At 29.0% G+C, this 17441-nt stretch overlaps 1 protein-coding gene across 2 annotated transcripts in view; it reads right to left on the reverse strand.

Moving 5' to 3' along the window:
• Positions 1-17441, reverse strand: part of LOC142332070 (cilia- and flagella-associated protein 58-like) — a 23305-nt gene continuing 5864 nt past the window's right edge. Inside the window, exons 4-7 of one of the 2 annotated variants that reach the window (XM_075378252.1) lie at positions 15037-15199; positions 7772-7996; positions 3773-3883; positions 7-1129 (exon numbers count right to left, since the gene is read on the reverse strand). In XM_075378252.1, the coding sequence (XP_075234367.1) occupies positions 917-1129; positions 3773-3883; positions 7772-7996; positions 15037-15199 (712 nt within the window). In that variant the 3' untranslated portion in view covers positions 7-916. Of the gene's footprint in view, positions 1130-3772; positions 3884-7771; positions 7997-15036; positions 15200-17441 lie in introns of both variants that reach the window. The other variant, XM_075378253.1, reaches the window with a different exon arrangement.

Genomic DNA, 17441 nt, shown 5'->3' on the forward strand with positions numbered 1-17441 from the left:
ATAAAATTATTTAATAAAAAAAGGAAGTGGCTAAAGTGTATGTCAACATATAGAAATAATTAATAAATGAAATTATAGTAAAGCAAATATGGAATCATAAATAAATAAATAAAAAATAAAAAACAAAAACGTTACAATTCTTAGTGTGTAATTGCCTTAATATGCTACACCATATAAACGGATATTACAAATCATATATACTATTTGACCACATATTAAATTACTTTTTCAATTGCTTTAAGAGGACTACCATTAAAATTAGTGTTATTGCCACCTGCAGTACGAGTGAGAGATTGAATTATAATCTTGGTAAGATCTTTTAGAAGCATAAATCTGTCTGGATATTAAAAAAAAAGAATCTTAGATTTTATTATATAACACATAAAGAATTTCTTTTAAATCAGGATATTACAGTAGAGTTTTAGGGTAAACTTTCAATAATTTCTTCTCATTCCATTTTAATACGCTACAGTAACTTAATATGTAAAATATAGGATGGTCAAACAAGTTATTGGTAACCTAAACCTGAAGTGAAATTAGACCCAAATTCCAACTTTTAACTTAAATATCTTCAATGAAAAAAAAAAGACCAACTGGTAGAGAAGTGAATAAATGAAAGAGATTTAGCATGATGAGGGTTATTTGATGAGCAAAGATGGATTATGAGATAGGGAAAAGGATGTGAGAGATGACCAAAATACATAACTTAGAAAACAAATCTTTTTCATGTAATCACAAAGTAATTTTTTTTTTTTTTAATGGGTAAAAATTATGTATTGCACTATAAAATTTTAGAAACTCATTAGAATAATTTTTTTAAAGTTAAAAAAAATTCTTGCTTTATCAATTATCAAATACCAGTATAATTAAAAATTTGTTTAAACTGTATCGAATAAGTTTATGGGATTGAATTAATTTAAAAGCTTTGCCTAGTTATAGCATTACAGATATCATTATTGACCTTAGAAGTATTACTGTCAGCTCCATTATTACTATTTAACCGATCGTACCCATTTGATATTTTTGCCTTTAAAAGTGGTAAAATCGTTGTAAGTTCTTCATTTTCATGATTCATTCTTTCTTTTTTCAATTCATCTAAATGTCTTTTATATCTTTCAGCTTTACTCTTCTGAAAAATAATTTCAATCAACTCAGTTATGTTAACAAATATATTAATCATAGAATTTGTAACTTACCTGACAAAATATTATTATTTACAAACTTTACTTTTGGCCCAAACTGGTAATTAGGCCCAGTTTTAGATGAAAGGCACTTTATGATATAGCCTCTAAACAAGAAATACAATCCTTTGATTGTTTCACAGTCAACTCAACCTCACCAGATCACACTAAGGATGCACTAGATCATTTGTTCTCAAAGTGGGCGATAACCCCCCCTCGATTATGGGTGCTGGAGGCCTTCATGTGAGGGAGCACCTACCTCCCATGAAGGCGAAAAAATTTTCTGTTGACCTTTTACCACGAAGAAGGCCAACAGAAAATTGGGGGTCTAGGAAGGCAATGGCCGATTAAAAAAAAAAAAAAGGCAAAAGTTATATATAGCTATCAAGAATTTTGGCTGCAAAAGCCAATCCCACAACTGTATCCTGGATTATGGTTGATTGTTCAACAATTTCTGATAATATTTCCATCATAGTGTTGTCTGAACATGGGTTTAGTGCTGAACATGGATTCAACCTTCACATTAAGGTAAGTGTAATTTTTCAACTGAAGCTTTATTTTAATTATTGTATTGTTATATTGAATATGCTATCACTATTGTTGTTATATATATATATATATATATATACAATTGTAATTTTTTTGAAAGGAATTTTAATAAATTTTTTTCAAATATGCTTAAATATGCATTTTAATTGCTCTGATTTAAAATGTAAGTTTCAACTCAGAAATAGGATATACCACATTTAAAAACAACAATTGCAATTGCTGATTTTTTAAGAGTGCATTTTAAAAACAGCAATTGCAATTATTACTTTTAACAAATAGTAAGTTAAAAATCTTTAGGGGCGCTAGAAAACTTTTGATTTTCAATGTGGGTGGTGGGTGAAAGCGTTTGAAAATCAATGCACTAGCAGGGGCAAAAAAATTGTTTGACAGAACAAAAAATGAAAAAAGGGATGAAGGGTAAGAAAAGGGGAGGACAGTGAGAAAGGTTGATATGTTCTTGAAGGAACTGGAGTATAATAAGGAAAGCTCTAATTTGAAAATACGCTGCAAAATTTTTTTTTCTCCAAAAATTAAAAACTCATACAAGAACAGGTTCAGCATTTCTAAGGAATGAAATGCCCATTCCTAGAGTTATTTAGCATAAGCAAAATATGAAGTCTTCTCAAACATTCTAAACATTGCACCAAAGTATTAATTTTTGCTATTAGATTATCGGGATTCTTAAGAAATAGTACTGTGTTTGTCACATCACTTTATGTTATATCATTTTCAGTTCCAATTGTGTAAATGAGGATGTGTTCTGGAGATGCGCTTCAGGAGAGTTTTTGATAAAAAAGAAATAAACATTTTCTAACTATAATGTGTTTGTATGAAATTTTGATTCAAGTTTGACAGTATGATTACAGACAGTTTGAAAATGTTGCAAGAAGCTTACAAGAAAAATGATTGAATGATATGAATTGTTATGATTGATATCAGCATTTGAAATGAAGCACACCAAAGTTATTTAAACATGAAGGTGATCGGTCATTTTTTTTTTGATTCAGAATAGTGTCATAAATTATGATCACTTATGTGGTATTAACATTAGTAACTTTTTTTATTTTCAGTTACGTGGCATTGGAAGGAGGGAGGGAAGAGAAAAAAGAAGTCTGATGTATGGTCAAAAAATGTGTGGATCACCATGAAGATATTTCCATAAAATATTTCTATATAATGTTACTTATTTGAATTTTTCTATCTTTGTCAGTCTAAAAGTCATGTAAGCATTCTGGAACTTTTCAGATATAGCATAAATAAACAGTTCATTTAGATCACAACTTAATTACACATTTTATAGATTGTTTCAGGAACTGTAAGTTTGCTATTCCATCGATAATGAAAAGGAACTGTCCAAATATTTGCCGGGAACGATATTGATAAATTGTAGAAAAACCTTGATCAGGGTAAATTATAATATATTAAATTTATGAATAAAATAGAGAAGCAGTTATAACCCATGTTAATTGACAAAAATACAGTTATATAACACTATATGAATAATAAATAAATAAAATTAGTACACAATAAAACCTATTTGTTAGTTGTTATATGTTAAATATGTATACATAAGTATTCTTTCAACCACTACACACAAAATTCAGATTTATCTAATTAATGCTACTTAAAAATTCATCAACAGAGAAAGAAATATTCTTTCTATAAAAAGAAATTCCTTAATTTAATTTAATAAAAATCAGTCAAAAGATGACAACCATTAAGTAAATAATTAAACATTGTAACAGAAGTGTAATAAGTTCTTTTTTGTAGACCAAAACATTATTTTGCATAAAGTTTGGCAAAAATAGTTGTATTGTGTGGTGTTTCTATTTTTTATTTTTAAACAAATATTGAATATTTGCATTATATTCAGTGTGCTGTATGAATCATGCATCATAATACTATTTATCGTAATAAAACATAGATATGACAGCGTAAAATAATCATCTGATTTATTTATAATATAAAATGAAATGCCAAAAATATTTAATCTTAAAAAATAAATTAATGTAAAATTAAAAGCAATCAATGAAAATATTTACCTGTTCAAAATATAGTTTCTTAACTTCTGTAAGTTCATTTTTAACATGCTGTATACTGAGGTTTAGGTCAGCTATTTCAGATTTGTAAGCGGCTATTTGTCCCAATAAACACTGTTATATGCAACGCATCAATAAAATCTGTTTTGAATTGTTTACAGGTAGTTAATATCTACACTCTCTCACTCTCACTATCACTCTCTCACTCTCTCTAAGTATTTTAATAATATGCTATAACTAATTACACACTAAATCAACCATGCATAATCGATACAAAGAATTTATATTTTATAAAAATGCACACAGAGCAGAATCACTATTTCATAATTTCTCAGTTTCCCATAGATACTGAGCCTTTCTACAAGGAAAGGGTTATTCCAAAATTGATTTCAGACTAGACAGTAATTAAAACAAAAACAGAGAGAAAGATTGTATTGCAACGGTTTGTTACCTATACATCTACTTCTCCAAATAGTTACTGCCCACATTCAGGCAGTAGCATACTTCAAAACCTGCTTTTTCAAACCCTTATTAAGAAGCCTACTGCTAGTGAACTGGCAGTAATCTTATCCATCACCTTTTAAGGCAGTGGGTAGCCAACCAGATTTTCATCTTGGTCAAAAGATAATTTTAGCTCAAATGGTAAAAATTCTCTCTCTTGAATCATTCACAAAAAGCTTTTCTGCAATCTCTACACTGAGATCATACACTGCCATGAATAATCACACCTTTCATAAGAATCCTAGGCACTTGTTTCAGATTGATCTCTGAAACTTCTTTAGCCTTTTACAATTTCTGATGTTAATGTGATTGGTTATAGGTACTTTGAATTCTGCTAATGAAACTCCCTCCCTGAAATATTAGCAATTTTTTTTCAGTTCAAAAGTGCTCACTTGAATGTTTTGGGTTCTGTTTAAATTTCAAATGTGAAACTCAATTTTAATAAGATTATTACTGTAAAAATTACTTTGAACTGTTGATAGTTCCAGGTAGAGTTGTCTACTTCTTGCTTATAAAAAAACAAACCATGCCGCATTTCTTAGAGTTGACTATAGTAACTGACAGGTTTCATTTTTCACTGATCGATCTTAGTTATACTTAACAGAAAGGATGATAAATATAAATTAGATTATAGATTTTGGTAATGACTATTGTTCATGCATCATGTTGTTACAGAGACTGGTTTATTTTCAACAGCCAGCTGTATAAAGTTTAGAGTATCTTTCATTTAATTAACTTATAAGAGCAGCATGAAGGGTAGATGTAGAAACTTATCATTATTAGGCTAGAACAGTTAATAATTTTTTTTTAATTTTTACCAGAAACAAATATGTAATCTTAATTATTGTCTTACTATATATTTGTCATAGGAATTTCCTATATGTTTTGATGCATCAATGTGTCAGCATCACCAAGATATGAAAATTATCCACATCATATTTTGTCATTCTTACATACAAAAAAAAAAACGCAAAACATCACATCACAATATTACACATTAAAATATGTATTTAAAACAAGCATGTAATTTGTATGCTTATTGTTAATCAGGCAATCCATCCTCTGATGATGCTGATACATTGATGTGCTGAAACATGTAGGAAATTCCTACAACAAATGTATGGTAAAAGACGTTTTTATAAAAAATAAAAAATATATATGTATTCACATACGATAAAAAATGCTGATCAAGTTAATGAATCATACATTAGTGGAAGGATAACAACAACAAAAAAACTTTTAAGCAGTAAATTCTATTTAAATTGCAAGAAAGTGGTTATTTTAAAGTCCTCTTTAGGACAAAGGAAAATGTTTAAAAAATCAGAGTGAACTTTAATTCTAAAGATTCTTAGTTTTTGGTCAATTATTATACACACAGAATTAAAGAATTTATATGACATAAATATGTGTAATGAAATTATACTAATACATAAACATTAACAAACGACTCTTTCCAGATCAATCAAGGGAAGTTGTGGTTAAACCTTGATCAAAAATCAAAAGTATCAAAAATATGCAGTTAATTTCAAAAAAAGATCTGTTGAAGACCATACTACTAATAACAAAAAATAATAAATAAATTAAGTAATATGCATGAAGATTTTAAACAAAACAAAAACCATACATTTTTTAAGATGTTAATGAGAACTGACTACATATTTATATTTCAAAGCTACACAAATATATTACTATTTAATAATTAATTTTTATGTATAAAATTCAGAGGTTTTATTAGTATTATTTAAAAACTCATCAACAGAGTATTTTTCTAAAAAGAAAATGTTTTAATTTTATTTAAAATAATTTGTTGAGAACATAAGATCAGTTACCAATTAAAAATGGAAATGAAAGACAGCATATTTTACTGGTTATATGAAAGCAGCTCTTTTATCTGGCTTAAGAGAGTGTGAATAGTACAACTTTTTTCTTTTTTTTTTTTTTAGGAATAAGCAAAATATTTTGTAATATTAACTAAATATAATCTTTTATTCTAATATTCAGATATGCAACAAAAATGGAAAATGGTCTATGGATTTTGAAGTAAATACTTACACAGGATGAGTGGCTTTCATTACTGTTCAATCCAGCACTGGAAGAGGATTGAGAAGGATAAAGTGGGGAATTAACAGATCAATCAAGATCAATCATTTACACAGATCTGAGTGTCATTGCAGACAGCAAGTGAGACCTCAAAGAACTAGAGAAAACCTTGATAAAGAAACAGAATGCAAGAGCCTGAGAATTATATTGCATTAACAAGAATAATATTAATTATGTTTAGCAAGTAAAATAGAGTAGTATGAATGTGGAATTACACGAGTTTGAACGTGTCAATGGGTACAGTTATTTAGACAGGAACTGTATAACTAAAAGTACAGAATTATCTGAAATTTATAGCAGGCTGAATACAGTTAACAAATGCTTGTATTCATATAACAAGATTTCTGGGCTCAAAATCTCTTTCACACAAAACAAAGAATAAGAGTTTACAAAACATAATACAACTGATAAACGGCTCAGAAGTATGATTAATGAATAAAAATGTTGAAAGTAACTGTCTCCTGAGAATGAAGACAGAAAAGTTGATTGACCTTCTAATGAGCAAGGAGTATAAAGAAGAAATTAAGAAATATCAAGAAATCTTTCTGGAGAAAGCAATGTAATAGCAGAGGTAAGGAGTAGAAGATTAAGGTAGGTAGACCATGATCTTAGGAAAGAGGATGAACTGATGAAGAAATTGATGAGTAAGAAGAAATCTGCTGAGAAGACTGAGGCAGAAATGTGGGATCAAATCTAATTCTTCACAAGTTATATCTGGGAATGTAAGAATGTGTACCTCTCCATGATCAATGTAACAGAAGAGAAAGTGATAACAGACTTAGGTGGTAGCAGTATGTTGGTGCATCCAGATATCAACTCATGTATAAATGGCTATGTAGGTAAAAAAAAACTGAAAGTAAAATTTCAATTTAATACATTAATGTTTTTTGCTATGAAAACAATATGAGTTATAGCTATTAATCAAATCCAAGAATCTGAGTTTTGTGGTCAATACATATGGTATTTTTGAATAATTTTCACTGGTCATTTAATATTAAAATACCATTCTAAACACAATAACAGTACATTTTTTAATCATTCAATAAGGTTCAAGGAAATTTGCAAACCTGAAAATAATCATTCAACTATTAAAACTGAAAAATCTTTAGTATCTGATGTTGCTACAACTGTTTCGGTACAGACTTACATCCTAAGCCATTCCATTTAGGGTGTAGCATCTAAAATATTGAAGGATATAAATTAAGGATATGTAATTACAGCTGAAACTGTATTTGATTAACTGGAACATTAATGAATCATATTAATGAGCCAGTTAAATGGTTCTCATAAATTGCAGAAGTTTATGAAATCCGGTATAGTTGTCTTTTTGATTGATAACACTCATCTTCGTTTAAACCTAAATTTAACATAATTTAGTCTATTTGATGAATGATAACTTACTCTTTTGTTTGTTGAGTTTTCTCTTAATGCTGATTGAGTTTTAGTAAGCTGTTGAATGATATCTGGTCCAGGCTGGCGTGACAGCTCTTTTTTTAAAGCTTCGTATTTTTTGTTACAGTTGAGTAATTTATTTTCTAATTTTTTTGATGAAGTAGTACCTTTTAATAATCGTTTTTGTAGAATTTTAATTTTCTGTAACAACTCCAGCTTAACAGGATCTGAACCCTATTATTTTATATGAAACATAATTATTATTTTATGTTTCTACATTTTTATTATTTTATATTTTAACATATTATTTTATATGAAAAAAATAAATTTTACAAAATTTGTTACAAATTATTTAAATAGAATCGGTACTGTTATACTTTTTTCCGACTTTCACTTACAATGTTCTGTTAGCATTTTGAATTTGAATAACACATAAAACACAAAATTTTGATGGACATATTCATTCATTTTCTAAGTTTGTCTTTTTTTTATTCCTTACTTTTATGTTAGAATTAATATTTAAAAATTCAAATAATACTGGAAATGTGTATTCTAACATATTTTTTGTCATTTTTGAATACTTTCCATTAATACAAAGGTTTCCAGTTCTCACAAATATTCCACTGTAATTACTTATTTAAAATTTGATATTTCATATATTTGATTGATAGTGTTTATGACATTTCACAGTAAATAAGATAATTTTAAGTTTGTGGGGTTATAAATATCAGCGATGGAATAAACATGTTGATTATATATTCAGCAAATCAAAGTTAATCTCAGATGTATATCTATTTAGAAAACTGTTACTGAGTAAAATACAGATATTTATGTCATGATATTTTTATACAAACAAATATTGTTTATTCATTATATGTTTTTAAACTATTTTTTTTCTTAAATATCCCAAAGAATTTTTAACTGTGAAATTAATAATTGTAAACAAGAAAAAATGCATTTTTTAAGGCATGGATTAAACAATTACTGAAAACAGTCTTTTAAATATTGGTGAAGTCTGATATAATAAACTTTCATATGCTAAAAAAACTTGCTCATTAAAACTGTCTACTTGTTTAACTAATCTGAAGAAAAATCCAGAAATAACATATGTTTGCAGTTCATACCTGATGAAATACCCTTCTTAACATACAACTTTTTTTTATGTAATTTCAATTCAAAGTTTAGTTATTTTATAGAACAATAATGTATTTATTGCGGGTAACAAATTTCTGATATTTTTCATACAGCTTATATTATTGAAGCTATGAATAATGTTTTTTTCTGTGTACTAAGATATATTTAACTAATTTTATTTTTTTTAAATTTAAGATATTAATTTTATAATACTAGCTCTACCCGCCACACTTCGCTGTGGCACATTGTTGTTGCATGGATGAGAAATGAGAAACAAAACAAAGCACACGTTTCATAGAAGTTTAATTTTGCAATACTTGTGGATATACAATATTTTTTGTTTTCCACTGTCTGCGTAGATATAAAGGCTATCTGGTTTGCCGACTCGGGAACACGCAACATACAGTTGTCCATGTGAGAAGCAATCCGCATCTAAATCTAAACCACACAATTCTAAAGATTTACCTTGAGCTTTATTGATTGTGATTGTAAATGCCAATCGAATTGGGAATTTCAATCTTTTAAATTAAAATGGTGTATCGGTCGGCATTATGGGTATTCGAAGAATGAGGACATCTTCACCTTTGAAAGGTTCCGTTAAAATCGTTGCTTCCACTACGTTATTCATCAATTTCTTAACTGCAAGTCGCGTGCCGTTGCAGAGTTTTGGCTGATTAATATTCCGCAACAAGATAATTGTCATTTTTTGATCGAACCGTTGCTAGAATCAATCTAATGAGGAATGTTTTCCCAGTTCTTCCTAGCGCATCCAAGAAGAAGGTCCCCCCAACTCCGTCATTTATCATTTGCATTATGCGATCATAAATGCCTTTCTGTTCACGCATTAATTTGGGAATGTTTGATAGGGCATATGACTGAAGATCACCAATGTTGTAACTCTGTTCACGGCGTAAATCCACATCAAATGAAGCAATCGCAGCTCGGGTGGGTGCTGGTATTGCCAATTGACTAAGAACTTTATTTGCAATAGCTAAGCACTTGTCTTCAATATTTATCAATGCTTCGTTGTAAATGCCTTCTGTAAATTCCACGGTCATATTGGTATTTTCTAGGCGTACTCTATGCAAAATATCCTCAGCCATATGCGATCGATATCTTTCCCATAACTCTGTGGGAGATGAAGGGAAGCAAGCGGTCAATATAATTGCGAATAATGCGCGAATTTGGTTTGGATGTGCAGTGTTTCACGCGTCATTAATACATATATCCCACTATTGGTCGTTTTCTAATAAATTCAGTGCTTGGTGAATCTCAATCACGACACGATCACACAAAAGTACCTCGATTAAAGTGAATATCTAATTCAGATTGTATAATAATCTGAATCAGATGCAAGTGGATACGTTTTTTTTTTTTTTTTTTGTTAATAAACAATGTAATTGGGGACAGGTATTGTTTCACATGTGACTGCGGTTGTCGTTAGCTAGTATGGCGAGTGTTCCCCTCGCTTCCGGCAGATGGCGCGGTCACTGGTACACAGCTGACCGTTAAAAAAAATGTTTTCTCGCGGTCGCGGGTATGTGACTGATGCGAAAAATAGATAAAAACAATCTTTGATACGGGTTATATACAGTGCTAACATTTGAGCTCAATCGGTGCAGAAAATTTTGAGTTTTTGAAGCGTACACAAACGAACTTAACATTTTTATATATAAAGATTTGTGGGCTGCGAAAAAAAGCCCTAAGTCGTGCGAAAAAACACATCATTTTAAATGCTTACAAATTACAGAATAATCAAACGGCGTTGATTTCAGATGTTAATAAACTGCTAACGTAAGTATAAGTTGTGCTGCTTCAGTGTACAACGTGATTCTTGAGTATGAATCTGCTAATGAATTACGGTCTCCAAAGAAAACAGAACCCCGCAGGTCAATTGAGAAAAAGGTGAGATTTTGATAAAAATGCGATTCGTAAATAAATTACACGAATTTGAATTATTTAGAAATAGTTTAGCGGTGTATTATGTCCTTTGGAAGAGAAATCAGTTATTGTCTTTGACAACGCTTCTTATAATTAAACGAAAAGAATTCCAGCCGTGTTATAGAAAAACAATGATATCAAAATGTGGCTTAGTTCAAAAGGAATAATTTTTGAAGACGTTTAAGTTAATGTCCAATCATTGCAAAGGGTTTCGCGTATTAAAAGTAATTATAGTCCGTATAAAATTGGTTTGACACACAACGCCATATTGGTAAGTCGTGTTTTTATTCGGCTCCTAACGAATATGTTTGCCGGCCTCCGTGGCGCGAGTGGTAACGTCTCGGACTTTAATCCGGTGGTCCGAGTTGGAATCCCGGTCAGGCATGGCATTTTCATACGCTATAAATCATTCATATCATCATCTGAAGCAATGCATAACGGTGGTTTCGGAGGTTAGAAAAAAGAAAAAAAAAGGAATACTTGGTTGTGTGGTTTCAGTGTTACTATTTGTGAATTTTGTTCTTTACTTTTACACAGCAAAGAACGCTAAATGATCAAAAAACGATTGTTTGGTCATATATATGTAAAAAAAATAACCTAACAAAGGATTTTTTGGTCATTATGTAGGGATATTATTTTCTGTGTATTTGGTTATTTCGAATTTTTTTGTTTGCATAGTCTTAAGTCTATCTGAGCTATAAGAAAGTTGGGTGTTTTAATTTATTTACTGTAAGTCATCCTTCTTGGTGGCTTTTCTTTTTGTTTTGGTGTTTTAAAAAAAAATAAAATACAGATGTTTTAGCTGATAAATATAATTCAAAGAAATTTGTTACTTAATCAGTTGTGATTTTGTTTACATTTGCAACGGCCATACGGGCTCTTTGTGATTGGTCGTTGTGTTTGACAGCGGCCATCTTGCATTGATCTGATTGGTTTTCCTTTGTTTACATTTCCATCTGATTTATTTGTGCAAAGCATTTGTCTTAACAAAACAATAATATGTAATAATGTATTTATGCATTTTTTTTGTTTTTATGAATATGGTTATATAATTCTGATTTCATTCTGTTAAAAATAAAGTGCAATTTTCTTTTGGCAAAAACGAGCTATGTGTAATTTTATTTTTGCAACTTTCCCCAACAAATGTTTTAATCAAACTAAAGTAATGGTCAAATATTGAAAATAAAAACCTTGGTGGATTTGTAATATGTATGTATCTTTTCAAGTTTGAGCACAATTATAAATATTCAGTATAGATAATTGCCTTGTGTAACACAGCAAACATCCTGTTTATAATTTTATCTTTCAGTCGGGATACTTTGTGATGATCCTTTGAATCTATGGTTTTAACTGCTTTGTTATCCAAACTCATAACATCTTTGGAAGAGATGGAACAGAAATTGTTGTTTTTAGTTTAGTCTTGTGGAGATAAATACATACGGTTTATTCAGATGATCATGGCAGCAAGTCTCTTGAGCCTCAGTGTTAAATCCAAGATAAGTGCAGTTTAGATAAGAGACATAATAATGAATGTATAATGGTGCAACACATTCTAGTAAAGTACATTTTTTGTTTATATATTTCTATAGCATCATATTGTGTTCAAGTATTTTCAGGTAATTAATGAACTGTTTTGGAATGAATACTTGAGCAGTATCTGAGGCATTGATGGGCCATTAGAGGCTTTTGAGGTGCATTTAGAAAATGATGAGGCTCAATTGAATAGATTATATAATGAATGAAAGCATTCTTTGATAAAAGAATAAATTAATTCAGATGCGGTGGAAGCAAGAAAGTCAGTATTTTTTCTCATGTTAAGAAAAATGGAAGGAAATGCCAGATTCTGTATCTTATCATTCAGAGTAAAACAAAATGTAAAAAAACACCTGAAAGAAGAAGGATATCATGCTTAAACGATCTGAGGAAATGGTTTGGCCAGTTGAATTGTTCCAAGCGGTGATTGATAAGGAAAGTTAAAATTGAAAACATGTTCATGAAATTATGGTACCAAAAGAGAGGGAATGATACTTATTGTTGATTCAATAAAACCACAAAGATGATACATTTTAAAAGAATTTAAAGCAAAGAATTCATACTCATTCATTTCATTTCTGCGTCACTGCTATTTACACAGTATATCAGTTACAGTCGTGTGACTTTTGCTACAAATATTTCTTTTCTTTTGCTTCTTCAATTTCTTCATAAAATTTTATCTGAAATATTCATCACTGAACCATGTAGTAACAAATGATCTTTGAATTAATCCAAAACTTCCTCTTAACAGTGATGGTCGATGATGATTTATTAAACTGATTTCATTTATGAGCGATTGTTGATCACAAATAAACAAAACTAAGCATTTTTATTTATTTTGCAACCTTTGGTATAATGAATATAAAATGAATGTGAAATGATAAGTATGAAACAAAAAATGTAAGTAAATAAAGAAAGAGTACTATGAATGTTGAAACAATGAAAATTGAAATTTGAAATCCACTTGTTATGTATCTTACAATATCATAAAAAACTGTACTGTATTATGTAACAAATAATACAGTAAAATAAAATGCTAAACTAAAAAAAAATATATATATCTAAAGCAATAGTAACTGCAACTATAACAAGTACATCATCTACATACATATACAATAATAAATTTAAGTCCATCTGAGAATATCTTCATGATGACCTGCCAAATTTAAATCCAGCTTTATATAGTCACACCATCTTGGTGGGTGAGCAATGAACTAAGTGGGCAGCACTAATATTTGAAAATACACTGCACTCATTGGTGTAATATAAAATTCAACAATTTTTTTTTGGTACCTACTCTAATTAAAAATTTATGTACAACTAATTTAAAAACACTTGAGACATACTGCCTCACAACATTCCATGATTAATTAATTACCGTTAAACAGTTGGTCTTTACCAGACTCAGACAGAAGATTCCTGTGAGAATGCCACTGAAATACAATGGCATTTAAATCCACTTAAAAAAGTAATTATACATTAGATTTTAACTTGAATCTTATAGCATTACAAAAATTAATAATGATAATAATTAATAAGTAATAATAATTTAGGTTACTAATAATTTTTTCAAATGTTCAGAAGTTTATTTGTTTATTTTTATTTTAACCCAAAGTAAATTCACTTGGAATATTATTAATTTTTAAAAGATCCTCTTTTTGGTTTCTGGCAGGATATTTTTGATTTTTTCAATAGTTGAACCCGTTTGAATTATAAATTATTAATACTGATAAGATTTTAGAAATTCTGTTACTTGAAGAGGAGAGATGTTCATTTATTAACAAAAAAGTTAATGTAAATAATAAATATAAAATAGTTTCATTAAATGGACTACGATGCTTTAAGGTGAAAATTATATGAACTTTACCTGACCGAGTTAGTTTTTGATCTAAATAAAGTTTCTTCATAGACTGTCAAGAGGGTGTTCTCATGGTGTCGGGTGTGAGGGTGGTTTTGTTTAGATCTTGAACAATCTATGTTGGTGATGTATTTAAATAGTGTACGCAATTCAAACTGTGTTTTTGATCATTTAAAATGATTTTTCTCTCCATATTTTGCCAATATAAACCAAAAAATTAAAGTTTTAAGCATAAATAATAAAGAACAAAGTTACACAATTGAGCATTAAAATTCCAATCTAAAAAAAACATATACGACCTTAACCAAACTCATTCTTTTAACATACTACCGACTAAAATCAACAATAAAAATATCAACAAATATCAAGTGAAAAATCAGCAAATATTCAAAGTGAATTTACTATGGGTTAAAATAAAAATAAGAAATAAAGTTCTGAATATTTGAAATAATTATTAGTAACGTGACTACCAAATCAGCGGTAATCATTATTGTTCATTAATTGTTATATTTCTGTAAGATTCAACTTAAAATCTAATTTTAAATTTATAATTACTTTTTAAGTGGATTTAAATGCTGTTAGTGTTGCAGATTTAAACATTTTTAAATATCATTTAAAATTTAATCAAAAAACTTTTGCTACATCTGACACCATGAAAGTACTCTGCCACTGCCAGCAGTTTCTGAAAATGTTTAAATTTAGAGTAAAAGCTAACTGGGTAACATTTCTATAATTTCTACCTGAATTAAAGTGAACTGAAATTTTGTATTTTAAAACAATATGTCATGATACCAAAAATCTTTTTTACCTCAAGTTTTCTCCAACGATGAATATTTAATGGTGTTTGTAATTCTTCTTCTAGTGCTTTACATTTCAATCTTTCTTTAGTTAAATCTCTTTCCAAGTGAAAAATTTCTGAACGAAAATCAGTCGAATTGTTTACAACTTTTGCTAATTTGAGTTTTTCACTTCTGTAATTTGTTGAAAAGGTAAAAATGAATATATTGTAACCATACCTCATTGAATGATATTGTTACTTAAATATTTTTTTTTAGAGTAATATCATATGACTTAATAATATATATATATATATATATATATATATACTATATATATATATATATACACTATTAAATTACAATCAATATTTGCTTTGTATTACAGCCATTAAGTAAAATATCTCTTTGTTATTTTATCAAAATACCAAACTTAATTTGTATGACAAATTTGTAATTTTATTTGATATAATATTTTCTTAAAACAATACTTACTTATAGCAGCGGTGTAGTCTCATTCAAGAAATTCTATTGTTCTCGATTAAGTTCAGGTCTAGATTCTGAAAATGCATATTTCTGTCTATCTGTATGCTGCCTTGCCGTCCTCTTGCTTAAGTTCCAGTAATATTCAGTTACTTGATATTTCAGTCATTTGTTCTAAGATCTAGATCATAACACTCATCTACTGACCATCATAGTTCAGGGTGTCCATATTTTCCTTTAAAATGAAGGACTAAAAATCTATTTATTCAAAATGAAAATGTTTGAAAACAGATATAAAAATTATAAATTATATTTATATCATTGTTTCCTGATTCCTACGATGACTTTTATTTATTAAAAAAACAGATTTAATCCACAGGTAGAGTTTAAAAACTCGTTGAAATGGCCAGGTGTTATTTTATTTCCTTCATTACCATGACCACAGTTTGTTATATTCTGGAATGAAGAGAGACAAATTTTGTAGTTTCACTGAAGAATTTTGAAACCTGACCTCTGATCATGTCCATCATGAGAGAAATTTGAATCTTAATTTAAAAAAATTTCCAATATTTTTAGAACATACCAGATATTTTACTACCCTTCATAAAATAACAAATTTTGCTTTCTTTTCTTGATACTGTTTATGAATAGAAGTAATATTAGACAGTTAGCAAAAACATTTGGTAAAATTACAATGTTTCTCCTTCAGAAACATTAGATGGTATAAGACATCTCTGATATTTAAGTAATGTTTGAAAGTTTATGTATCCATTTGAAAGTCTAGAATTCACCACTGTATTTTTGTAATATCACAAACTTATTAATTTTGTGAATCGTATATATCTAATTTTTATTTACTACTGTTGTCATGCCACTGCTAATACTATTATCATTAACATTTTTATTACCGATCATTGTTACAAACCCCCTTAAAAAAAGAAAGAAATTCTAGTTATGCGGCTGTTGCAAGCGGAATACTTCTTGGAATGTATGCGTATTTCTGACTACCAGTCTCATAAGCATGTACTCGTTTACTTTAACAGGATGTAGTTTTATTATATACCAGGTTAAAGAGCGAACCTGTAGGCAGGTCTCCTTATCAAATACCACTGATCAAACTGTACATTCTGCTAATGCAGCCTCATCTCAGAACTGCTCCTACATCATTTGATTGACATTTGTGTTACCCTTATGAACTTTTGGTGTACTACAATTCCACAATGTATTTAAAGCCTTAGTTTTATTTAATCATTGAAGGCTTCCTTAAAATCGACTGAGGACAGGTAAATCTATGCAATATTTACGACTGATAATAGATAGTTAATAACATACTCCCATGATTTTATTTAAAGTACTAGGTTGCATAGATTACAAAGCAAAGATTGTGCAAATTTTTTAGCTACTTTTTTATCTTTAAATATCAGCATTTTAATTCTGACAATCTCTTAAACAAAAGAGAATGTTCTGAGAACCTACAACCAAAACTATTATAGGTAGAGACTTGAAATTTTCAGGATACTTTCGTATCTTTAAGTAGGCGTGTTCTAAGAAATGATTTTGCGAAATTTTGATTTTAAGGGATTCAAATCGATAAAAAACAAAATTTCGTGTTAACAGCGCTATCTGTTGAACGTAAAAGCAATATATACTATAATAAATATTTTACGATTACATTGCAATGTTTTCCGTTATGTGTGTTCACTATAGACTAAAAAACTACTGGACTGATTTACGCGCGGGGAAGAAGGGTGAAAGGGAAAAATCAGAAAAGGGAAATAGGGGAAAATAGAAAAAGGTAAAAGGGGAGAAGGGAAAAATTGAAAAAGGAAAGGGAAGTGGGGAAGGGGATTAAATAAATTTTATTAAAATTAAATAGAATAATATTAAATTAAATTTAAAATAAATAAATAATTAAATTAAAATGGAATTAAAAAATTAGAAATATCTAAAGTAA

Source organism: Lycorma delicatula, chromosome 11, assembly GCF_047948215.1.
Source record: "Lycorma delicatula isolate Av1 chromosome 11, ASM4794821v1, whole genome shotgun sequence".
NCBI lineage: Eukaryota > Metazoa > Arthropoda > Insecta > Hemiptera > Fulgoridae > Lycorma > Lycorma delicatula.